Genomic DNA, 26,262 nt, shown 5'->3' on the forward strand with positions numbered 1-26,262 from the left:
TGTGAGCTGTGGTATAGGTTGCAGATGCAGCTCAGATCAGGCATTGCTGTGGCTGTAGTATAGGCTGGCAGCTGTAGCTCCAACTCGAACCCTAGCCTAGGAACTTCCATATATCATGAGTGCAACCCTAAAAAGCCAAAAAAAAAAAAAAATCTAAACTGATTTCTAATGACAAAAGTCACTTATGGTTATTGTTTGAAAAGGTGATTAGTACTGTGGTAAATTTCTATCTGGTCTCTTTGAAATAGACATAGATAGGTAGGTAAATAGAAGATTAGTTAAGGAAATACTTTCTGCTATAATAGATAAAGCCTGTGGTCTCTAACTCAATACAAATTTATTTCTCACCCATGTAAGTACAGCTGAATGGATGAGGAGGGTTGGGGAGTGGGCTCTGCTCCATATAGTCATTCAGGCATTCAGGCTGAGGGAGGCTTTCTGGGCCTTGACATCCAGGTGACACAGAGAGAGAGGCAGACAGACAAAGAACACATGGGCCAGGCCTGGCAGCCTACCCAGCAGAAATGGGTTCGGAAAACCTCTAAGATGTCATATTCTGAGGATTAGAAGACCCGTTACCCTCCTGTCTTGAATAATAACCATTTCTAACCTTTCTTGCAATCCAGTAGCCCAGCAGGCGCCACATTAATCACTTTCTGTCTGTCTTGTCGCTGAAACATCATAACCACCCCACGAGGTGTGGACACTGGGGTGCTCCCCATTTTACAGCTGAGGAAACTGAGGCTTGGTGAGGTTAAGCTGTGCACTCAGGATTACACCTGAGCCATGAGTAGGGGCCCGGGGACTTGGATCCGGGTTTCTGTGGGGGACCACTGTGTTCTCCTGCCTCTCCAGGGCACCCTGGGGTCCGCGATGACCTCAGAGAGGCCAGGCCCAATCGTAGGCTGGGACTTTGGACTTTGGGCTCTGAGCCCGAGGCCTGCCCAGCTGACCAGCCTGTGGGCGGAGCTCTCCAAAGAGGAACCCAGGGAGCGGGAGTGCTTTCCTTAGGGATGCGGGGTGGCTCAAAGCAGAACTGAGACTTAAGCAGTGTCTGCAAAAAGCCCAAAGAACCAAACGGGGTTTAGTGGGAGGGAGGCTGGCATCTCGTCTTACGTCAGCCACAGGCTACAGGGAACTCCCCGCATGCTCCATCTCTTGCATCGGTGCAGCTGGGAGTTCAGACCAGACCAGTGATTTTCAAACTGTTCCCTGGGGAGTCTCGAGGGGCTGGAGACCTCTTGCAGGGGGAGGGGAGAGGAGGGGACAGCAGGCCAGCTTCCGGCTTTGATCAACCAGAGAAGCCAAGTTCTGTATAAAACAGTTCTTTTTTTTTTTTTTTTACTTTTTAGGGCCACACTCGCGGCACGTGAAAGTTCCCAGGCTAGGCGTCGAATTGGAGCCACAGCTGCTGGCCTACACCATAGCCCACGGCAGCATCGGATCCTTAACCCACTGAGCAAGGCCAGAGATCAAACCTGCATCCTCATGGTTTCTAGTCAGGTTCATCAATCACTGAGCCTCAAAGGGAACTCCTAAAACAGTTCTTAGCAGGAGTTCCTGCTGTGGCGCAGCAGGATCAGTGATATCTCTGCAGCACCAGGATACAGGTTTGATCCCCGGCCCGGCACAGTGGGTTAAAGGATCTGGCATTGCTGCAGCTGGAGCATTAGGTTACAACTAGGTGGCAACTGCAGCTCCCCCAGGAACTCAGGGCACCCCAGAAAAACTGAAAAAAAGCAACAAACAAACAAACAAACCCCAAAAACCTCTTAACAAAAGGCTTCCACTGCAAAAGTAAAATTAACATCTGTTCTAGATGCTGTCTGCTTCCTGCCATCCTGTGTTTTTATCAAATAAATTCATTCAGCGGTTCAACAAACGTTTGTTGACCGTACAGATGTTAGCAGGAAAACACAGCCCCTGTTTTTAGGATGGTCACACTTCAAGTGGGAGAGCAGCATGTGACATGTGACAACCGTGCTGTGCAGGACGATAAATGATATGCATTCGTTCGTTTAGCGAGTGTATTTATTAAACGCGTGGCACTGTTGAGGCGTTGGATATAACAGTGAGCGCAGTGAGGTCCCCGCCCTCATAAAGCTTTCATTCTAGCGCAGAGACAGGTAAGGAAGAGGGAAACAGAAATACAAAGTGGAGCCTCAGACCCTGACGCATATGCTCTCGGGGTCACTGAAACAGGCTCAGGGCTGTGGGGAGTGTGAGGGCCTTTGCTGTTCTGGGCTGGGAGGTCCAGGGAGGCCTCTCTGAGTTAACAGGTTTCCATTCTGCCATGACAGGGCCAGGGAAATGCATGACTAGAGCATCGAACCTGATTGGGGATGGGGGAAGAGGGGGTTTGGGGTTAGGACTTCCTGGAGGGAAGTGGCTTCAAATGGGAATTGTGGTTGGGGGTAAGGACCAGAGCACATCGTAGTTGTGAGCCTCTCGCTGCCCCAGGATTGTTGCATCAGCCACTTGCTTTCAGTAAGAGCCTGATCGACCCATGCAAGGAGCCCCCCCCCCCCAATTTACCTGATTTTGTAAATAAATTTTTATTGAAACAGCCGTGTCAGGAGTTCCCATTGTGGCTCGGTGGTTAACAAACCCGACTTGCACCCCTAAGGACTCGGGTTCGATCCTTGGCCTTGGTCACTGAGTTAAGCATCCAGCGTTGCCGTGAGCTGCAGTGTAGGTTGCAGATGTGGTTTGGATCCTGCGTTGTTGTGGCTGTGGTGTAGGCTGGCGGCTATAGCTCTGATTCGACCCCTAGCCTGGGGACCTCCAGGTGCTGCAGGTGCAGCCCTAAAAAGCAAAAAAAAAAAAAAGAAAGAAAGAAAGAAACAGCCATGGCCATTCACTGACACAGTGCCTGTGGCTGCTTTTACACAATGGCTGAGTTGGAAAGGTGGGACAGAAACCGTGTGGCCCATGGGACTAAAAGTATTTACTGCTTGGCCCTTTACAGAAAAAAAATTTGCCAGTTCCTCTTTTAGAAAATGCTTCCTAGGAGTTCCCTGGTGGCTCAGTAGGTTAAGGATCTGTCATTGTCACTGCCGTGGTGTGTGTTTGATCCCTGGCCTGGGAACTCCTGCATGCTGTGAGCATGGGATGGGTGGGGGCAGAGAATGCTTCCTAGAAGACAAAACTTTATTTTTAACCCAGCCACTCATTAGATGCTCACAAGGGCTCTAAGTAACAGACTGAGTTTTATTATTTTCTCCACCTTGCTGATAAGAAAACGGAGGCTCAGGGGGAGTGGCCTCAGATCACACAGCTCGTTGATTGGGGGGGGGGTCCTAATCCAGTGTCCTCACTGTTTGTGAGACTCAGGTGTGCACACTTCAGCTCTTATTCTTATCAGAGCTCTTCTCCTCTAAAATCTTCCAGCCGATGAAACACGCATAAGGCCCCCAGCCAGCTCTTTAAAATGTAATCGGCTCCCCCAATATCTACAGATGGAAAACAGATGAGACTTTGGCAAAAAGAGAAGGCAGGAAATGCAGACTGCAGCCCAGCAGGGCTTTCAGAGGCACGGCCTGATGGATGTGGTCGCTGATCCACGCAAGACAGACTTTCCGATCACAGGCAAATGACTTTGCAACTGGCCCCAGCATCCCATTGCTGCTGCCTGAGGCCCTACTGGGTGCAGGGCTGAGCCCTGAGCCCTGAACCTTGGGCCCCAGCCTTCAGGGAAGGACAATACAGCCCTAAGTATCCCCGGGATAGTGGATTGAGCCAGAGCATCTCAATGATGCTTCAAGCTTGTTTTTGTTCGCAGTAGGTCTCAGGTCAGAAAGCCTGTGTGGGTATTTCTCACCATATCAGGGAAGAGAGACCCAGATTCTACTGGCCAACTGTGGGGCTTGGGGCAGTTTCCCCCATCCCTGAGCCTCAGTTTCCTCACAGTGAGGTTGGACTTGATGAATCCAAGGCCATTGCTGTGCTGTGCTGGTGATGGCGCAAACCATCCCGTGGAAGCTAATCACCTGCATCTCTTCCCTGCTCCTCGGTCACAGTGGAAAATTGAAGTTGGCCATTGTGGAAATATTTATGCCATAAAAACTGGCAAATGCTTGGTGTTCCTGTTGTGGCGCAGCGGAAACGAATCCGACTAGGAACCATGAGGTTGCAGGTTTGATTCCTGGCCTCGCTTAGTGGGTTAAGGATCTGGCGTTGCCATGAGCTGTGGTGTAGGTTGCAGACGCGGCTCCGATGTGGTGTTGCTGTGGCTGTGGTGTATGACGGCAGCTGTAGCTCTGATTCATCGCCTAGCCTGGGAAGCTCCATATGCTGTGGGTGCGGCCCTAAAGAGACCAAAAAAAAAAAAAAATTGACAAATGCTACAAATCAGAGCTTTTTCGGGGAGAGGTGGGGGGAACCATTGTTAAATATTCCCAACACCCACTGTCTAAGACCCATAGGATCCCAGTACCCTTGACCATGGCCCCAACCCTGGGCAGGACAGTGTGGTGCCTACTGGAGCTCATGTGGGGTCAGTTGAGCTCAGGGTCACATCCAATGCTCTCTGTTGGAGACCAGGAAGGAGTGATGGGGCAGGGGCTCAGAGCGGTTAAGTGACTTCCCCAAGCTCACACAGCCTCCATCTCTGCCTTTGGGGAGCTCACTATCCAAGGGAAAGGGCGGGCTCTGAAAGAGTCAAGGGTATGGGCAAGAGCCGTCCAACTGTGCCGGAGGCTGTGGGAGGCCAAGGAGAAGCTAGAGGGGAGGGGAGGGAGGGCGTCCCAGGCAGCGGGAGCCGCGTGTTCAGAGGCCAGAGGAATGCAAGTGCCCTCGGAGTGGGCAAGGTGTCCAGTGGGAGAGGGATGGCACCATGTCGTTGGTTCCCAGATGGGGGACGGACCCCTGGAGTCTGTGCAGAGGCCCATCTGCGTCAGCGCCAAGGCCCCGGGCTCCGGAGTCTTGTGGGGAGCCCAGCATTCATTCATTCATTCATTCGCTCAGCACCGTCTTCTGTGCCCCGCTGCTGGCTGCACTCTGTGCCCTGGGGAGAGAGAGAGGCAGTGCTCACGGGCAGGCAGAGCAACAGACACGGGTGGCTGAAGTCCCCTGATGGGGGCGTGGCTAAACACAAGGTGGGGGGGACCATGGAGATGGGCCCCAAAGCCCTTCCTGAGGGTCAGCCGAGATTCTCAAGAAGAGCTTGGGGACAAAGCACTTTCCATCCCCGCTGGACCCAGAGCCACAGTCCAGAGGCCTTCCTTCCCCGTCTAAGTCCTCAGACCCGCGGCTGGAGCCAGAGCAGCCTTCTGGCTGAATGTCACTGTCCCCACCTTGGCTCTGTAGACACTCGGACTGGGTAATTCACTTGTATGGAGGCCTGGTCTGGAAGGTATTTAGCAGTGTCCCTTGCCTTGATGCCAGCAGCAAAAGCGACTCTAGACATTGCTCCACGGCCCCTGAAGGGCAAAATCAGCCTGGTTGAGTGCTGCTCAAAAGCAAATTAAGTTGCCTGGTTGATTCCTTGCTGAGTTATTAATACAATACCGAGAAAAAAAAAATGTGTTCTTGGAGGCAGAGGAAAAATTCAATCAGCTCTAAACCAGTGCAGGAGTTATAGGTAAATTCCAAAAAGCACAGGGCAGTTTCACATCCGGGCTGCCGGACACACCTTGTTCCCTAATTCATAAATCAAACAAGAAAAGACTCTCCTGTGTGCCAGAATTCTAATAATCAAATTATCAACATGAAAAATAATTCTAAGCACAAAATAATTTTTCCCCAGGAATGCTTTAATAGTGTCTTGGGCTTGAAGTTCCCATCGTGGTGCAGCAGAAACGAATCCGACTAGGAACCATGAGGTTGTGGGTTCAATCCCTGGCCTCGCTCAGTGGGTTAAGGATCCGGCATTGCCATGAGCTGTGGTGTAGGTCACAGACGGAGCTCAGATCTCGTGTTGCTCTGGCTGTGGTGTAGGCTGGCAGCCATAGCTCTGATTCAACCCCTGGCCTGAGAACCTCCATATGCCCCAGGTGCAGCCCTAAAAAGCAAAAAAAAAAAAAAGTGTCTTGGGCTTATAAAGATTTATGAAAGAGGTTTATGAAAGGCCTTCTGGAGTTCCTGTTATGGCTCATGGGGTTAAGAACCTGACTATTTGAGGATGCGGGTTCGATCCTTGGCCTCACTCAGTGGGTTAAAGATCTGGTATTGGTGTGAGCTGCAGCATAGGTCACAGATGCAGCTTGGATCTGGTGTTGCTGTGGCTGTGGCGTAGGCTGGCAGCTGCAGCTCCGATTTGACTCCTAGCCTGGGAACTTCCATGTGCCACAGGTGTGGCTCTAAAAAGGGGGAAAAAAAAAGGTTTATGAAAGGCTTTCTCCGAAACTGACTAATCCTGTGCAGGGAGGCACAGGAACCTTGAGAGAAATGGTCAGCGAGCCTCAGAGCACAGAGCTGGAACCAGAACAATGTTCTTTCTCAGTGGGTGTTTCCGTGGGGCCATGTAGGAGCCTCCATTGTAAATCTCACGCTGTCTGTGCCAGTTCACACATGGCTACAAAGGCAGGCTCAGAGAGGTAGAGCGGCTTGCCCAAGGTCACACAGCTGGTGAGGAGGGCGCTGGGACTCCTGCTTTGGGTCTGACGATGCTTTTCAGTGCCGCGCATTACCAACCCCCTCAGCCTATCCATTTTACAGGTGGAAAAACTGAGGCCACTTGAGAAAGCAGAACACAGATGCCAATAATACCTCACTTTTCCATTGCGCTTACGGATACCGAGTCACTTTCGTATTCTTTTTCTCATTTCATTCTCAAAACCCCTGAAAGGCCATCTTTCAGGGTCCACCTCCACCCCTGTCTTCTCCAAGGCGTGTGTTGCTGTCAGGAGGCTCTGAGCACCATGAATATCTCCCACTAGAGCAGCAGTGAGACGTTCTTCCTTTTTAAAAGAAACCCTCAGGAAAGGGCCCTGCTTAACCCAAAAGAAGGAAGGCGCGGGGGCCGGGGGTGGGGGGCGGCTTCAGACCCTGCAGCATCTGATTGAGGCAGGGCTTCTGTTTGGTGGATGGAGTAGGACATGCCTGGTTCAAAGGGACAGGGGCCGTCGCCAGAAGGCATCAGTGTTAGACAGGCAGCTGCTCCTGGGTGGGTTGGTGAAGAACTGCAATGAGGTGAACTTGACCGAAGGTGCTAAAGGGAAGGGCTGGGAAAGGGGAAGGAGCTGAGCCTTTCCCACCCAGCAGAGGGCACCTTTCTCAGTTCCTTCTTCCTCAACCCACACCGACCCAACCTGATCCCAGGGTGGCCCCTGTCTTGAGAGTCAAGAGAAAACAAGAAGGTTTCTCCTCCAGGGGCAGCCGCCGCCCCCACCCAGCACGGTCCCCTGGCCCTGGGCTGGGGACCTCCCCCTCACTACCTTCTGCCCCCTTCCTCTCCCAGGGAAGCCCTACGGCGCAGACGACTTCCTGCCGGTGCTCATGTACGTGCTGGCCCGCAGCAACCTCACGGAGATGCTTCTCAACGTGGAGTACATGATGGAGCTCATGGACCCCGCCCTGCAGCTGGGGGAGGGTGAGTCACTACTGGAACCCGGGGGGCCCATCACCCACCCCCGACCCAGCCATCCCAGGGGCTCTCTGGGTGGCCCCATCAGCATCTCCTGGAGGCCGGATGCCACTGAGCCCTGGTGGAGCTCACAGACTAGCAGGCATCAGTCTCTGGGCCAGTAAAGGGATCATGCCACTGAGGCTTGACCAGAGAGGCCCAGAGGGCATGAGAACACATTACCCAGGCTGTGCAATCAGGGAAGGCTTCCTGGAGGAGGTGATGCCTGAGCCGAGCATCGAAGGACAAATAGGAGCCAGTCAACTAAAGGAGGAGGAAAGGCACTCTGCACAGAAGGAGCAGTGGCCAGCAGGGTGAAAGACAAGGCTGAAGCGGTGGGCAGGGCCCATGAGAAGGTGTTTGAGCAGGGATCATGATCAATTCTTAGAGCATGAAGGTGGCCCTGGAGTCAGTGAGAGGAGGTTGACGTTGTGGGCGAGGCCGCCCTGTAGGATGAGGGCGAGGTGTCATTTGTCCCACCCTTACTTTCCCTTCCCTTTCCTCCTTCCCACCGCTTCCTCCCCACTTAGCCTTGGCCATCCCTCCACCAAGAATCCCTGCCCACCCAGATATCGGGCTGCGGGAGCCCCCTGGACAGCCCTTGGAGACATCACCCCCAAGGATGAGCGAGCCTCTCAGACCCCCAGCAGCCTCTTTGGGCTTTGCGGTTCCTGAGACCAGCCGGCCCCCCCGTGCATCTGTTTGCACTTTTAGTAGGCATCAGTCTCTGGGGTGACAGCGTGACGTGGCCGGTTCTTGGCGGCTCAGGGGAGCATGAAGCCATGAAGGATTGGCCCAGCCCTGTGGGTTGTCATGGGGTCGTAGGCTCTGCAGACGGTCTAAGCGCCACCCGTCGCCCCCACAGTGGGCAGCCAGGCCCTGGCCACCAGCTTCCTACTCCGTCTGCAGTCTGAATCCTGCTGCCCAATGGGGCACCAGGCCAGGCACAGTGGTGAGCAGGGACAGGATAGGGGCAGCCTTGGCCCACCTGCCCTCTCCTTATGGACCTGAATCCCCCACTCCAACCCTACCGTGGCCTCCTGGGGGTCTTTCTTCCTGTTTGCAAAACCCAATGGGGGTTTGGGTGGGAAAGCTGAGGTCTAGCAGGCAGGAGAGCTGGTCTTCTCTGGGCTATATTGCGTCTTGGCTGTTTTGTTTTTTGTTTTTTTTTTTTGCTTTTTAGGGCTGCCCTCGAGGCATATGGAAGTTCCCAGGCTAGGGGTTGAATCACAGCTGCAGCTGACGGCCTACACCACAGCTCTCAGCCACGCTGGTTCCTTAACCCACCGAGGCCAGGGATCAAACCCTGCATCCTCATGGATAATAGTCAGGTTCGTTACCACTGAGCCGTGACAGGAAACCGCAAGTTTTGCTTTTGTTTTGAAGTATAGTTGATTTACAAAATTATGTTAGTTTCAAGTGTCCAGCAAAGTGATTCAGTTATATATGTATTTTTTTCAGATTGTTTTCCATTGTAGGTCATTATAAGATATTGAATATAGTTCCTTATGCTATACTGTAAATCCTACTGTCTATCTAATTTATGTATAGAGCTACATTAAGGGGTTTTTTTTGGGGGGGTTGTCTTTTGTTTTTTTAGGGCCGCACCTGCAGCACATGGAGGTTCCCAGGCTATGGGTCAAATCGGAGCTACAGCTGCTGACCTACGCCAGAGCCACAGCAGTGTAGGATCCGAACCGCATCAGTGACCAATAACACAGCTCACGGCAACACTGGATCCTTAACCCACTAAGCGAGGCCAGGGAACAAACCCACATCCTCATGCATGCTCGTCAGGTTCCTTAACCTGAGCCACGATGGGAACTCCCGACATTAAATATTTTGAGACAAGCCTAGTACAAGAAAAATACATAAAGATCTGGAGTCCCCTGGTGGCTCGGTGTGTTAAGGATCTGGCATTGTGAATGGAGCGGCTGGGATCGTTGCCGTGGGGAGGGTTTGATCGATCCCTGGCCCGGGAACTTCTGCATGCTGTGGGTGTGGCCAAAAAAAAATGTTTTCTTAAAATAGTTCTCAGTTTGAGACTCAAAGCTGCCTGAGCACCCTTCGGCCTGTTCCTTTCCACACACGGGCAGGAAGAGCCTCTGCCCCACCCCTGCCCCATGGGGGATTTGTAAGGAATCCTCCAGGCGCTGGCTGGAAGGAAAGATGGCAGAGCAGAGCCCCATATGCCTCTCCCAGCAGCCCCATCCCCGCCCAGGGCAGCTCGAGGGCCCTGCTGCACACCAGGGGACCAGCTGGGTGGCGTGGGTACCTCACTGCCCCTCTCTCTCTCCCTACTCCCAGAGCCAAGGTTCAAGGTCACAGCACCGGGACAGCCCGACCTCACAAGTGTTGGACTCCAGCAGCAGGATGATTGGGGGTTTCCAGCAGGGGCTTCCACCCATGTCTGCCAGCCAGTAGACCTCCATCTAGACGTATCTAGGTCCAAGAGTAGGAGGACGGAGCACCAGAGGAATGGGGTCTGTGTCCCCCAGTTTTGCCCTCCTGACTTCACTGCACCAAAGCCTCTGAGGTGCAGTGAAAAGAGGTGCATGTCTGGCGGGGGAGGGGAGGGAGAGGCCCAGCTCCCGCTGGCTGGTCCCCACCCCTGATACCCTGCGGAGTCAGAGATGCCGGGGACGGGGGGCAGGCCCCCAGGGAGTCCCCACTCTTGAGAACTTCAGTTGCTGCACCCTGAGAGGAGAACGAAGCCAGGGTGGAGGAAAAAAGAGCAGCAGTTCGAGGCTGGATTTGGGTCCCAGGTCTGCCTCTGATTGGCTGGAAACCTTGGGCAAGTCACTTAACCTTTCCGGCTTGGGAAGGGGATTGGCTGAACCTCTCTGGCTTGACATTGGGCTAGACTGGGGATTTTTCAGACAGTCTGGGCGCTTTAGCCTTCTACAGAGGCAGCCGGGTGCAGGATGAGAGGTGCCTTCTTGTGGTTCACAGTCTGTGTGCACAAACAGATCCGCAGTCAACAAAAAGCCTGCCAGTCGGATTCTGCACACAGTAGACCTTCGTGTTCCTTCATCTGGTTTCACGTGCTGTCATTTGGCAAAGACCAGGGATGGAGCCCACTTGCCTGTAGCAGCCTTCTGGGAAGTGGGAGATGAGGGACCTTCTGTGAGAAGTAGAGAGGACCTGAACACGAGGCTGATGGGACCCTGGCCCCTTTCTAGCCTCTCTCAGCAGCTCCCCTCCCTCTAGGCAGTTATGGAGCAGATGGGAGACCCAGGCAGCTGCTGGGCACCTAGCTGGAGCCAGCTCAAAATCCAAACTTCCCCCAGAGGCATCCTCAGGGACTCCTTTACTCACACCCCCTCTGCATGCTGGCAGACAGCTGGCCATGCTGGACGAATAATATCTTAATAGAGGCAATGAGCTTTTCCCATCAATGCAGGGGAGAGCACGCCCAAGGCTGACAAACTCACAGTGGGAGGAGTTGCCTGCCATCTAGTGGTCATGTGAGGAACTGCAGGGCCCCAAGTCCAAGGGAAGTGGGCTGGGAGGGCCAGGAGGCTCGCAAAAAGCAGGGCTTGAAGCAAGCAGGAGTGGGCCGGCAGGGTTTAGGAGTTCCTCCCCTTTGCCCAAGAGGGTGGTGACCCTCCAGAGGATCACCTAATCCCCATGCGCCACTCAGTTCCTGAACACTGCACCTAATGGGCATTCATCTCATCTACTTTTCACCACATTAAGGAATTCGCAGCTGAGGAAATGGGAGCAGAGTGGACACTGACGCACCTGCGAGCACAGGCTGTCTGCTGAAGGCAGAGACCTGGGCCCTGCTCTGTGACTGCAAACTCCCAGTCTGCATGCTACCCTCAGCTCCTCCCTTCCCAGCCAGGGGGCAGGATCACAATGAGAAACAGGACTGGGAAAGAATGCAGCTAGAGGACAGGGCCTCTTGGCCGGCAAGGGCTGCAGGCACCAGGAGCAGCTTCCTGGCAAGACAGGCTCTGAGCTGGGCTGGAAAGGAGACACGTGAGTGGTCTACTGGCCCTTCTCTGATAAGGGACACCAAGCTTTCCATGCTGCCCTGGACATGCCTACTTCCAAACCAGGTCTCCTTCCCACACTGCTATGAAAGGGTGAGTGATCCTGTGGCCATAAACCACTTTATCTTATCCCCCCAACCCTGGCCAGGGTGTGACCCTTTCCACATCAGTAGTAAAATCTGTAGGAATATGTAGGCAGCCTCATCCAGTATAGCTGTTAGGAATGCTTCAGGCTGCAGATAACTCACTATGTAACAGTGGTTTAAATCAGAATCAGGTTTGTGTCTTACATCAGGAAGTCATGGGGCGGGAGTTCCTGTCATGGCACAGTGAAAACTAATCCGACTAGGAACCATGAGGTTGCGGATTTGATCCCTGCCTCTCTCAGTGGTTTAAGGATCCAGCATTCCCGTGAGCTGTGGTGAAGGTCGCAGACGTGGCTCAGATCTGGTGTTGCTGTGGCTGTAGCTCTGATAAGACCCCTAATCTGGGAACCTCCATATGCCGTGGGTGTGGCCCTAAAAGAGCAGCAAAAAAAAAGAAGAGGTAGTTAAGGAGGGTTAATAGATGCAAACTATTGCCTTTGGAATGGATGAGCAATGAAATCCTGTTGTATAGCACTGGGAACTATATCTAGTCACTTGTGATGGAGTGTGATGCAGGGTAATGTGAGAAGAAGAATGTAAGTGTGTGTGTGAGAGAGAGAGAGAGAGAGACTGGGTCACTTTGCTGTACAGTAGAAAATTGCAAGAACCCTGTAAACCAACTATAATGGAAAAAATAAAAATCATTAAAAAGAAAAAAGAAGTCATGGGGGGAGTTCCCTTGTGGTGCAGTGGAAACGAATCGGACTAGTATTCACGAGGATGCAGGTTCGACCCCTGGCCTAGCTCATTGGGTGGAGGATCCGGCGTTGCTGTGAGCTGTGGTGTAGGTCGCAGAGGCGGCTGGGATCCCGCGTTACTGTGGCTGATGAAAGCCGGCGGCTGTAGCTCGGATTCCACCCCTAGCCTGGGAACGTGCATGTGCTGCAGGTGTGGCCCTAAAAAGCAAATAAATAAATAAATAAAAATAAGCAAGAGTTCCCGCCCTCACAGGAGCCAATGACAAGTTTTGAGTAGGGCCGTACAGCTCAGGACTGGACCTGACGAAGTTTGTGAGGCTGCTGTGGGCACAGGCTGGTGCTTCCCTGGGGACCACGCCGCGGGTGCCACGGGGCAGCGGTGGTGGGCGGGGCTTGGGGAGGTGGGCGGGGCGGGCCTAGCGGGGAAGAGCACCGCCCTCCCTTGCGGGTGGGCAGAGGAGATCCTGGCTCAACCTCCAGGCCCTTGCCCTCTTGGCAGGTTCCTACTACCTGACCACCACCTATGGGGCCCTGGAGCACATCAAGAACTACGACAAGATCTCGGTGACCCGACAGCTGAGCGTGGAGGTGCAGGACTCCATCCATCGCTGGGAGCGCCGGCGCACACTCAACAAGGCCCGGGCCTCGCGCTCCTCCGTGCAGGTGAGGCCGGGGACCGAGGGTGGGAGGGGGCCGGCGGGACCCTGCCCCAAGACCACCACGACTGCCTGCCGGCTCAGCAGCCTGACACCAACCGGCTGCTCTGGCCAGCCAGCCCTGCCCCCAGGGGAGCTCTGAGAGGTCCACGTGGCAGACAGAGGCACCAGCCCAGGCCTGCCAGTGTGTGCCCAGTCCAGAGCCCAGTTGGAGGTGGAAGTTAAAGAGACTAAAAAAAGTATCAGCAGGCTGTAGTGTTTGCAGTTGGGTGGAAGTGACAGAGATAGAAGGATTGAGACTTTTACCCATCATTCCTTGGCACCCACTAGATGGAGCAGGCTGTTAGGGCTGATGATGGGAACAGAAGCCCTCGAGCTGATCTGCAGCCTTGCCCCTGGACAAATGCAGCCGCTATCAAAGGATGCTCTGCCCCTAGCTGCCCCCTCCAATCCAGCCAGCCATCCTTCCCCACTTCTCTCTACAAACTCAGGATCCAAGCCACTGGCTGCCAGACTTCTAGCTCCTCCCTGACTCCCATTATCCCCCCACCCCCAGGCTGCATCACTTCAGCCACCCCTCACTCCCGGAACTTGCCAAGCTCAACTCCCTCCCGTAAGCCTTTGTTGGTGCTGATCCATCTCCGTTTTCACTGGCTGCCACTGCCCTCCAACAGCCCTTCCTCTGAGAAGCCCTCCCTGACACCCTCCACCTGCGCCCCCCCCCCTTCCCCACGGCCTGGGTTAGATGCCTCCTCTGTGATTCCTGCTGCAGCTCTGCCCATTGCAACACATATACACTGAATTGTAACCATCTGGGTATGAAGCTGTCACCCTGAGAGAGCAGGGCCCATGGCTCACAAGTTTCATGGCCCCAGAGTCTGGAACCAAGGGGGACTGGGGTGTATGCAGAATGGAGGGAATTAAGACAGTGAGCCAGGCTGCAGTTCAGAGCTGTAAATAGCTATACAGTCTCACTTTCCTGGCACCCAGGGCACACTGGACCTGAACCCCACTCCTGGCTTGCTAGTTGGCTCTTTAACCAGCAGAGACCCTGCCTAGGAGGCAAACGGCTCAAGATATGGACCCAGCTCTCCGCTAGCTTGCTGTGTGACCCTAAGCAGTGTTTTACCCTCTCTAGGGCTCAGTTTCCATCAGAACAGGGGGTTGTGAGCCAATGGAACTCTGCCTTGCCAGCACTTGCTCTAGGCTGCCAAGCTAATGTCCCCCCTCCTGTAATCAATGGTGTCTTGATAATGTTTAGTAACTGGTCCTCTGGGGGCAGGGCGGAAGCTCTGATTTTTGCTTCTGCTGATTTTCATGATACACATACTCCCACCGTGGCCAGTTTCAAACTACAAACTTGGCATCACTGAACTTGGAGTTGGGAAGAGGTGTACACAATTGGTTTTCTCAAGCTGGTGGGAGCCAGCATGAGTCAGCAAGAGCCAGCTCCAGCACCCCACCACTCTCCACCGCCTCCTGGGACACCTGTCCCTCCACCAACACTTTGAGTATGTGTGTGTGTTTTAGGGCCGCGCCTATGGCATTTAGAGGTTCCCAGGCCAGGGGACAAACTGGAGCTAGAGCTTCAGGCCTGTACCACAGTCACAGCAATGGGGGATCCAAGCCACATTTGCAGCCTACATCACAGCTCGCGGCAACGCTGGATCCCTAGCCCACTGAGGGAGGCCAGGGATCGAACCTGCATCTTCATGGATACTAGTTGGATTCATTTCCGCTGCACCACAGTGGGAACTCCCCCTCTACCGACTCTCGCATTATGGACGCTCTTGGTCCAAGCCTGACCTAGGCATTACTTCTTACTTCTACCAGGTGGATCCCCAGTGCTGAGCCAGGCGGTGAATTAGTGCCTCCCACTGGGAAGGCAAAGCTCAGAAAGATGCTTGGGATGAGCGCTGTTTATGGCGTCTGGCGAGGGCGCCACCCTCTGCCCCCTCCCGCTGCCTCCTCTGCACCCCACACCCTAAATCCCTCCCTTGGGAATGAAAGCCCAGAGCCTGACAGTCATCAGCAGGTGTAAAGGGCCCTTGGCCTACTGGGGGACAAGGAGAGCACAGGCAGCCTCTGACACCCAAGGAAGAAAGGAATGATCCCAGTGAATCTTGACACAGCCTGGCACTTCCCACTGGCCACTCTGTAGCCGTAATTATCACCACCCTGAAGTGCTCATCCTCAGGTTCATCACGAGACGGCTGTGATGCTACCATCCTTCCACAAGGGGGCAGCCCTGCACACACTGCCTCCCCGCCCACAGGGTGCTTGGGCCGAAGGGGACTCTTTCAGGCTCTGAACTAGGTTTATGTGCTTCCTCACAGCCGCAGTCTAAGGATTGGTTTATCGCCAGTTCACAGCTGAGGAAATGGAGGCTCGGTGAGGTCAAGGTTACACAGTGACTGGGAGCAGATTCAATGCCAGCCAGGCATTGAATCTTGCTCTGGTGGAGCAAGGTGTGCGTGTGCCGGTGTGTGCGCATGCTCCCACCGCCAGCTTGGCAGGCGTCGCCTCACCCTTGTCCACCCAGCACAAGAGCTGCAGCCTCTCCACCTGTCCTAAAGCCCGCATCCTTCAGGCCCAGCCTCCCCAACCCGCTTCCACCGAGGTTTCTCCCGCCCTTCCCTGCTTGCCTGCACCTCCCTCCCTGGAACATCCTGGGAAACTTGCCGAGGCCGACAGGGAAGGGCTGGGAGAAGCCACCCCCCACCCCCACCCCCACCCCAGGCTCTTCCACCCCTAAGGGCTGAACTGTTCCTCGGTGGGGTTCTGGGGGTGGGTCTGCACCTCTGACCTTACTTCCGCTGCCCTGCGGTCCCAGCGTAGCAACTGGGAGGCAAGGGGATTCAGGGAGCAAGACCTGAGGAAGTGGGTGACGGATGAATAAATGACGGCGAGCCCGTGGACTGGCCACCAGGGAGCGCGCTCACGGCCAAGACCCAAAGCCAACCGCCTCTCACACAGTGATAGGCCCCATCGAGAAGTGAGGCTCAGAGAGGGAAAAGCCTTGCCTGAGGTCACACAGCAGGGTCAGCCGCAGGCACCCCGACTGCCAGCCTCACGAACCCCTCCTGCCATCCATCCCCACCCCCAGAGAGGACAAGGGCTTGACCAAAGCCATGCAGCTCCTCATCCCTGTCAAGCTCCCAACCTTGGAGTGGGGGTGATGAGACCGGATGCCACTTGACCCTGCTGGTGACCCACGCCCCCTCCCTCTCGCCCCGCAGGATTTCATCTGCGTGTCATACCTGGAGCCCGAGCAGCAGTCGCGGACGCTGGCGTCGCGGGCGGACACGCAAGCCGAGGCGCTGTGCGCTCAGTGCGCCGAGAAGTTCGAGGTGGTGCAGCCGCAGGACCACCGGCTCTTCGTGCTGGTGGACGGGCGCTGCTTCCAGCTGGCGGACGAGGCACTGCCGCATCGGATCAAGGGCTACCTGCTGCGGAGCGAGCCCAAGCGCGACTTCCACTTCGTGTACCGGCCCCTGGACGGCGGCGGGGGCAGCGGGGGCCCGCCGTGCCTCGTGGTGCGGGAGCCCAACTTCCTGTGAAGCGGCCTGGGCCCTTCCAAAGGCAGTGTTCACCCATCTCTGGCCCCATCCTCACCCCCACACTCACACTCAGCTGCACACACACACACACACACACACACTCTCCCATCAGGGATGTCCACACGTCATACATGCTTGCAACGGACTGAGCGTGCCTAGGCCAAGATGGCAGGACAGTTGTGAAGACATGACCAGCAGTGTCCAGCGTGCTTCCTGAAGGCGGTCCGAGCCCTGAGAGGCCGGATTCCTCATGAGGCAGAAAGGGAAACCCAGGCTCACAGAGACAGATGGGACTCTCTAGCCCTCGCAGCAAGCGGAGCCCAAGCCTGGCTCTGGTTCACACAGCCCCTGGGGGGGGCGGGCCTCGACATCCGCATCCCCGTCCCCCGCCCCCTGCCGCAGGCCCACCCAATTTTCTGTCTTTCCTGGGGGGCTTCCTTCCCCCAGGACTGCCCTGCAGAGGAGTGGCCTGGCCACAGCTGTCCCCACCCCAGGATGGAGCTGCGCTGTTTGGACCTGCTCAGCATCTCAGGAGCTTCTCAGGGTGTAAGAGGAGACAGGCCCCCCCACCCTGCAGCAGAGCCTGCCCTCGGCTATCAAGCGCCCGCAGTCCCGCCGCAGCTCCTGAGCCCCTCCAGAAGCAGCCAGACATACACCGGGACCTCCCAGTGAGGCCAGCTCCATGGCTCCATGGATGTGTCCAGCCTCTGCCCCAGGGGACATGGATGGGGCCCTTTCCTTGGTGGGCACCCCAGGACTGTGGCAGCTGTGGCGACACGCACTGTGGGGAGTGTTTAATAAAAGCCCTTTTGAAGATGATGGCATCTCCTTTTCTCAAGGGGCTAGAGCGTTGCTCAGCCTGCCAGGCCCCCCATTAATAGCCCGACTCTCCTCCCAGGTGGGGTACAGAAGAGCCCCTTCTTTCCACCAAGGGCTCCATCTGCTGACAGAATCTGCAGATGCTCTCAGCTCTCGGGGCCCTGGTCCTGTCTGCCCTTCGACCGGGTTATTTCCTGCCTCCCCACCCTCTGTGGTTGCCATCATTCCTGCCTCTGCTACCCATCCCAGGAATACCATCCCTAGAGTCTTTGCCCGGTCAAACTCCTATTTATCCTTCAAAGCCCATCTCCTCCAGGAAGGCTTCTCCAACTTCCTAGGCTGGCCAGATAGTCCTTGTTCCCGTGCCCAGTACCCGGGGCTCATCTCTCTCATAAGAGCTAGCTTATCAAATTGTATTTGTCGGTGGATATGTCTACTTTCTCCATTGGATTTGGACCAGTCAGCATGGATCAAACATACGTGTTTGTTGAGTGCCTGTTAAATGTCAGCACGCTTCTGGGCCCTGGGAAACAACGAAGAGCAAAGCAAACAAAATTCCCCTGGAACCCAGGTGTGAATGGCAATGCCCCCAAGGGCAGGCTGACTAGACATACCTGGACTATACCCCTGGGCAGCAAGCAGCTCATGCAGCCAGTCAACAAACACCTGTCAGACTCTGGCTCCAGGCCAGTCCTGCATGAGATGCAGGGATTGCTCTAGGATGCAGCCACCAGCCAGGCCTGGAGGACTTTCCAGGCTGGAGGTCAGTATAAGAGACATGAGAAAGCAGGCAGATACCCAGGAGCTGAAGGTAGCCAGCCACGATCCTAGCTTGCCTTCCCCCCACCCCCCACCGCCATGTATCACCTGATGCAGACATTGTCCCCTTTCTGAGCTCCAGTGATCCCTGCAGCCCTGAACTGAGCTGGCTCTGCAACCTCGTGCCCACTGCCTCCCGCTAGGCCTGAGGCTAGTGGGAAAGGTCAGAGGGGGATCCGATTAACCAGGCACCCTCTTGCCCCAGCACAGGTGCCCAAACCTGGGGTGGGTGGAAGTTTAGAGGGTGGATTGGACACCAATCCAGCCCTGAGGTTCTTATGTCCAGCCCCCAGGTGGGGGGCAGTGTGCAGAGCCAGCCAGTAAGCCAGACCAGCTTGTGCATGGGTGAGCGTGCGTGCCAGCCTCACTCTCCTAAGGCCAGGGCTAAGGTCCATCAGCAGGAGAGGCTAGAGAGTGAGGGGGCGGGGCTGCCTGGAGCCCCATTATCTGGATGCTTCTGCCCCCAGGGCCCGGAAACAGGGTCTTACGTGGGCTGAGCCCTCATGGGCGCCTGGCGCTGGTTAGCAGCTCCCCTTGCGTGATTTTATTTAATTTGAACAGCGGCCCCTTGAGGGAGGTATTTATGGATGAGGACTCAGATACTCAAAGAAAGGAAGAGAATTAGACTGCGTAGACCGCCTTAGCAAAATACCACAGACTGGGCAGCTTAAATAGCAGAAATGTATTTTCTCACCATTCCGGAGGGTGCAAGTCCCAGATGAGGCCTGGTTTCCCCGGGGCTTGCAGACGCTGCCTTCCTGCCGTGTTCTCACACAGCCCCTGCTCTGGGCCCTTCTCTTCTGAGAAGGACGCGGGTCCTGTTGGATGAGGGCCCAGCCATGTGACCTCATTGTACTTTAAGGAATTCTCCAGATACAGTCATCGTCTGAGATGTCAGGGGTTAGAGTTTCAATACATGAACTTTGAGGGGACACAGTTCAGCTCATAACAGAGGGTGACGTGCCCAAGATCGCAAAGCTGGTGAGAGGCCAAAGTGAAATTTGAGCTCAGGGCTGACCTACCCCAAATTCAGAGCTCTCTTTCTACCCCACGCAGCCTTCCAAGGTCAAAAACCAAAGTCAGATGAACCTGCCTGCCAGGCCCCCTCTGGATGAACTTGCCTGAGACGGCCGGCCGTGGTGAGCATGGCAGGGCTGACCTGACCAACCCAAAGGCCCAAGAGCCAAGTGAACCAGCCTGGCTTCTCCATAGGCCCCAATCGAGGGGTCAGTGTCTCTAAGGGTGATGGGGCCACAGGCTGTGACATAGGATAAGAGCTCGTCTGTGTCTCCTTCCCGGCATTTGTCCCCTCTCCCCTTGTCCTGCTGGCTCCCTTCTGCCCTCTGCCTTTGGCGCCATCTCCCCCCCCCCCCCCGCCCGAGGCTGGGCCAGGGCCAGCAGTGCTGGGAGATGCCACCAGGGCTTCTGTAGAGACCAGGGCATGCCCAGGGCCTGCTGCTCCCTGGTCCCCAGCTGGATGCAAGGTCCTGGCCATCACGAGACATTTCTCAAACCGGCCCAGCAGATGCCTGGCCTCATGGCACCTTAGTGTGTTGTATCCAACTCGCCCTAGTTATGAGCTCATTGGGGCGGGGGGCGGGGGGGAGGCGGTTAAGGGACAGATCTGCAGGGGAGGTGGGCAGAGAAAAACAGAGGCCCTGAGAGGGACAGAGAGAGGAGGGAGGGTCCTCTGGTTGTGCTGGAGACACCCTCCCTTCCCCCCACCCATGGACCAGGCTGTCACCCCCATTTGGGGGCCCATGCCGTGGCTGGCAGGCCGGGCGAAGGTTTGCAGATGGGCGGCTGTGAATGCACTCAGCTGGCTGCAATCCAGGGACCGGCTGATCCTTTGCAGGGGCGTCTGGGCAGGGGAGCGGCTGGGGCAGGAACCAGGCCCTCCCTTCCAGGAAGGTCACGTGGAGCAGGGCTTTGGGGAGAAAAAAGCTGACCCAAGGCAGCTGCTTGCCCTCCTCGACTATCACGCTATTTGCTGGAAGACAGCGCTATCCCAGGACCGCCTTCCAGGAATCGGCTCTCTACAGAACTCATCCAAAAGGGAGCTCTGAGCTCTGGCTTCCAAGTCGGAAACGTGCTCAGCAGGAGGGTGGGGAGACCAGCAACTGGCAGTCAGGAGACCTGGGCTCCAGGGAAGCTGCGCGCCTCCGTCTCTCCCATCTTCAAAGAAGAGGGCTTATGTCCCGATTTCCCAGGCTTGTTGCCGGGATCACACACGCTCCTGGGTGGGGGCAGGTAGGCAAAGTCTCAGGTGCTTTGGAAAAGAGAACTAAATTCGGGGCTATCACCTAAGGGCTGGGAGGTCAGTCACTGCCGGGGATTAGTGGGGTTGAAATCCAGTTTGAGGAGTTCCCACGCTGGCACAGCAGAAACGAATCCGACTAGGAACCATGAGGTTGTGAGTTCGATCCCTGGCCTCGCTCAGTGAGTTAAGGATACGGCGTTGTCGTGTGATGTGGTATAAGTCACAGACACAGCTTGGATCTGGTGTGGCTGTGGCATAGACCAGCAGCTGTAGCTTCGATTGAACCCCTAGCCTGGGAAACTCCATACGACACGGGTGTGGCCCTAAAAAGCAAAAAGGAAAGGAAAAAAGAAATTAAGTTTGGGCTCCACTTGTCAAGGCCTGCACCTTGGCACGGGACACTTCTTCCGCATGAAGGCATCGTGTGGTCCTGCAGGGGGCCCATGTGGCCTTAAACCTGGAGGCCACCGAGCCAGGCACATATTTTCCATTTAATGTGATCAGTGTAATGACAGCAGCCAGCAGGGGGCGTTCTCGGGGCCTTGGGAGCAGAGAGGACACACCCCACCGCAACCCCCACCCCCACCCCCATCCCAAGGGAGCCGAGGGCCCCCTGCAGACAGGGCTGCCTGATTGGGGTCTGGAAGGAGAACGGGTGGCCAGGAGCAGGGCAGAGAGGAAGAGCCCCTGAAGGTTGCTGGAATCTTCCACGGATCTCTTGCCGGTCTGGTGAAGACTCCTCAGGTGTTTTGATTCCAGGCTGCCTTGCCTTGGAGGATAAAGATAATGTCTCCCTCCTGGGAAGAAGGCAGATTTTTTTTTTTTTTTTCCCTGATCAAGATAATAATGACGCTCACCTTAGAAGACCATGTCTGCTCCCGGGGCAAATGTTAGACACGTTTGCTCGCAGCCTTTTTCCACAGCTTGTGGTATCTCGGCCTGACCCACACCCCAGGCACACAGCATCCACCAGGGCCCCCCTCTGCATCCCCACAGGGTGCTCCGCAGGCAGGGGAGTCCAAGCATATATGAAGCCTGTGCATCTGGGTGCTGGAAGTAGGCAGTCCTGTGTCTTTTCTTTTCTTTTTTTTTTTTTTGTCTTTTGTCCTTTTAGGGCTGCACCTGTGGCATATGGATGTCCCCAGGCTGGGGGTCTCATCGGAGATATAGCTGCCAGCCTACACCACAGCTCACAGCAACACTAGATCCTTAACCCATGGAATGAGGCCAGGGATCGAACACACAACTTCATGGTTCTTAGTCGAATTCGTTTCTGCTGCGCCACGACGGGAACTCCTTTTTTTTTTTTTTTTTAATGAAACATTAGTGGCCAGCTTTTTTTCTGAAGCATTTATATATATGTGTAATGATTTTTATTTTTTCCCATTATAGCTGGTTTACAGTGTTCTATCAATTTTCTACTGTACAGCAGGGCGACCCAGTCACACATACAGGTAGCAGTCCTGCGTCTTTATCCAGGAGTCTCATATCTCCTGCCAGCACCTGTGAAACTGTGGTGGTGACTTTGTTTGCGTGCAAGAGGGGGAAATTCTTTGACTCTCGACCGTTTTTGTTTCTTCTTTTTCTTTTTCCATCCTCACCTGCAGCATATGGAGGTTCCCAGGCTAGGGGTGGAATCGGAGCCGTGGCTGCCGGCCTATACCACAGCCACAGCCATACCAGATCCGAGACGTGTCTGAGACCTACACTGCACCTCAGGGCAATGTCAGATCCTTAACCCACTGAGCAAGGCCAGGGATCAAACAAACCCACATCCTCACGGAGACTAGGTTTCGTCCTTAAGCCACTGAGCCGCAGTGGGAACTCTCTCTTGACAGTTTTGTACCAGGAAGATGAAAGAAAGGGACAAAGCACAGAGAAATGAAATAGGCGCGTGCTGAATGCAGTCACTGTGCGTTTCCAGGTTGCTTGTTCTGGGTTATTTGCACGTAAAGCCTGAAACAGAGTACTGGTGGGGGTGGGGGCGGGGAGACCAAAGGGGCAGCCAGCAGGCCCTGAATGGCCCTGCCTTGCAGCACAGGGAGTCTGGAAATTCTCCACCACATAGAACAGGATTGGGGGGTGGGGGGGCTGGAGGCTGTAATGAGCGCTCGGCAGTCAGACTGTTGTCTTGAATTACCGTGTCTCAGGGACAGAAACCAGAGTTGCCTGAAGAAACAGCTGATTGCAGCTCCGGACAGGAAATGTGGAGCAAAACATCAGAGACACCAGAGAGGAAGGAAGCTATGGAAGTTTTTAGGGTCACTTGTAAAGGGCCAGGGCATCCACCTGGAAGATTCCATCAGCCAAAACCAGACAAGCCGAACTTTAATACAGACGGGCAATGGCGTTCCCGTCGTGGTGCAATGGAAACGAATCTGACTGACCAGTATCCATGAGGATGTGGGTTTGACCCCTGGCCTCGCTCAGTGAGTTAAGGATCCGGCGTTGCCGTGAGCAGTGGCGTCGGTTGCAGACACCACTAGGATCTGGCGTTGCCGTGGCTGTGGGGTAGGCTGGCGGCTACACCTCTGATTCGACCCTTCCCTGGGAACTTCCATATGCCATAGGTGCAGCCCTAAAGACCAAAAAAAGGAGTTCCCGTCGTGGCACAGTGGTTAACGAGTCCGACTAGGAACCATGAGGTTGCAGGTTTGATCCCTGCCCTTGCTCAGTGGGTTAACGATCCGGCGTTGCCGTGAGCTGTGGTGTAGGTGGCAGACGCGGCTCGGATCCTGCGTTGCTGTGGCTCTGGCGTAGGCCGGTGGCTACAGCTCCGATTCGACCCCTAGCCTGGGAACCTCCATATGCCATGGGAGCGGCCCAAGAAATGGCAAAAAGACCCAAAAAAAAAAAGACCAAAAAAAAAAAACCCCATACAGATGTGTAATGGATTGAAACCAATTAGTCATGGAAAAATCCTCTGGATACAGCTGCTGACTTGTAAGAGACCCCAGTGACAGAAACCCATGCCCACCAGTAGCTTGCGGATGCCATCAGCAGGTCCAGCCTGAGAAACTCCTCCCATCAACAGCCTGGACTCTGCAACAGAAATTGGAAGGGAGAAAAGAAAAAAAGATGAGGAGGAAACCTGTAGCCTAAGGGAGACGGAAAAGACAGGACCGTTTTCTAAGTGGGCAAGTGTCTAGGGTTACACACTTGGGTTTTTTTGTTTGTTTTTATTTTTGTTTTTGTTTTGGTCACCCTTTAGCATATGGGGTTTTGGGCTAGGGATCCGATCCGAGCAGCAGTTGCGCCCTGTGCCACAGCTGCATCCATGTCAGATCTTTAACCCACTGTGTCTTGCTGGGGCTGGAACCTGCATCCCAGCACTGCAGAGATGCTACGCATCCTGTTATGCCCCCCATCCTGTGGCGCCACAGCAGGAACTCCTCGGGATGCACACTTAGGATAAAACCGCAAAGAACGTGGAGATCCCATTGTGACGCAGTGAAAACAAATCCAACTAGTATCTGTGAAGACGTAGGTTCGATCCCTGGCCTCGATCAGTGGGTCAGAGATCAGGCGTTGCTGGAACTGCAGTGTAGGTCACAGACATGGCTAGGATCTCATTTTACTGTGGCTGTGATGTAGGCTGGCAGCTGTAGCTCTGATTCAACCCCTAGCCAGGGAAATTCCATATGCTGCTGGTGTGGCCCAAAAAAGCCAAAAAAAGAAAAAAAACAACCCAAAAAAAAACCCCAAAAACACACCAGAGCGATTACTTTTGGGGGGCGGGGGTGGGGTGCTGTGATTGGAATGGAGCACAAGCAGGCAGGGGCTGCCAGGGTGGCTGGTGTGATGGATATAAGTAGGTGGAAAAAATGCCGGTCCAAGTGTGACACACATAGAAAGGCCACCCTTACCAGAATTCTAACAGAAAATGGCTTAATAGGAGGGGTGGAAAGCCACTCTGTTGGGGTCCTACTGACCGTAGGAAAACAAGTCCAGGCAGTGAGACATGTGCAACTGTCAATCATCTGAGAAGTGAACAAGCCGCTTGCGACCTTTAGAACCACATACATTCAAGTTTCTGCACTTGTTAAATAGTTTAGTATATTTCTGCTGCACAGAGAGGACAAATAAAGAGAGAGGCAGGATCACCACGATAGTTGACAGTTCTAGAAGAGAGTTCCGTTTTTAGCACCTGACTCTTGAGGTCTTTTAAGAGATTCCTTTAAAAAATTCTTTTCAGGAGTTCCTGTCGTGGCGCGGTGGTTAACGAATCCGACTAGGAATCTTGAGGTTGCAGATTCGATCCCTGGCCTTGCTCAGTGGGTTAAGGATCCGGTGTTGCTGTGAGCTGCGGTGTAGGTTGCAGACTAGGCTTGGATCCCGAGTTGCTGTGGCTCTGGCGTAGGCCGGTGGCTACAGCTCCGATTAGACCCCTAGACCTGGGAACCTCCATATGCCGCGGGAGCGGCCCAAGAAATGGCAAAAAGACCAAAAAAAAACCAAATTCTTTTCAGCATTTACATATCTTTGAACATCAGCTGGCCCTCAGGGTTGCCCATTCTAGAGCTTTAGTGATACACACACACACACACCCCCCATAAGCTCCCCCCAGATCTGTAGGACAGTGAGAGTTCTTTATCCTGGCCGTGTGACTGGCTGTGGTAGGACAACCTCACAGAGAAAGGATAATCTGATTAAAGGTGGGTTTATTAGAGGAATTCCTGGTGTCTCAGTGAGTTAAGGATCCAGCGTTGTCACTGCTGTGTGAGCAGGTTCCATTCCTGGCCCAGGAACTTCCACATGCCCTGGGTGTGGCCAAAAATAAAGACGGACCCATTAGACACAGAATTTGTCAAAGACATAACCCTTTTTGCCAGTATCTCAATTTCCAATCTGTACCTCCACATTTTGAAGGTGTCAATTGCTGCTAATTAAGACATGTTTCACTGCAGAAAGTCAGATGGACCCAAGTGTCATTGTCTGGTGTTCCTTTTTTCTTTGCTTTCTATTTAAACAGTCATCTAGTTATAGGGACTTTTTTTTTTTTTTTTTTTTCTCCCACAGCTACACCTGCGGCATATGGAAGTTCCTGGACTAGGGGTCACATCAGAGCTGCAGCTGCCAGCCTACGCTGCAGCTTAACCCACTGAGGGAAGCCAGGGATTGAACCCACATCCTCAAGAGACACGATGCTGAATTCTTAACCCACTGAGCCATGACAGGAAAGCCTAGAGGGCTTATTTTAAAAACATTACTGAAATATAATTAGCAAACTACATAATTCCATCTGATGTGTACCAGGCAATGGCTTTCTACACAGTCGGGTAGGGCAGCCATCACCACGATCGGTTTCCGAACATTTCCAGCCCCATCAGTTGCCTCTCCTCCCATCTCCCTCTCCCCATCACCAGTTCTGGGAACCACTCATCTCCTTTCTGTTTCTCTGGAGCAGCTTATTCTAGACATTAGACACAGATGGAGCCATATGATGCATGGTCTCGCATGTCTGCCTCTTCCCCTTGGCCAAATGCTGGCGCTCTATCAGTGCTTTATCCATCTTGTTGCCACACAATATCCCACTGCATGGGCAGGGAGAATTCTTTTTTTTTTTTTTTGACCAGGCCAGTGGCATGTAGGCGTTCCCAGGCCAGGGATCCAACCTGTGCCACAACAGGGACCCTCACCACAGTACTGACAATACAAGGTCCTTAACCTGATGAGCCACTAGGAAACTCCAAGTTAATGTTACTTGTATTTCTTTTCCTTTTTCAGGCACATCCATGGCAT

The 26,262-nt window shown here is 54.3% G+C and overlaps 1 protein-coding gene across 1 annotated transcript in view; it reads left to right on the forward strand.

Moving 5' to 3' along the window:
* RIN3 (Ras and Rab interactor 3) overlaps nt 1-17,441 on the forward strand; it is a 130,851-nt gene extending 113,410 nt beyond the window's left edge. The window contains 3 exon segments of the mRNA XM_047796137.1: nt 7,400-7,531; nt 12,906-13,069; nt 16,302-17,441. Of these exon segments, the coding sequence (XP_047652093.1) occupies nt 7,400-7,531; nt 12,906-13,069; nt 16,302-16,622 (617 nt within the window). The 3' untranslated portion in view covers nt 16,623-17,441.
* Nucleotides 17,442-26,262: the final 8,821 nt, after the last annotated feature.

Source organism: Phacochoerus africanus, chromosome 9, assembly GCF_016906955.1.
Source record: "Phacochoerus africanus isolate WHEZ1 chromosome 9, ROS_Pafr_v1, whole genome shotgun sequence".
In the NCBI taxonomy this organism is placed as follows: Eukaryota; Metazoa; Chordata; class Mammalia; order Artiodactyla; family Suidae; genus Phacochoerus; species Phacochoerus africanus.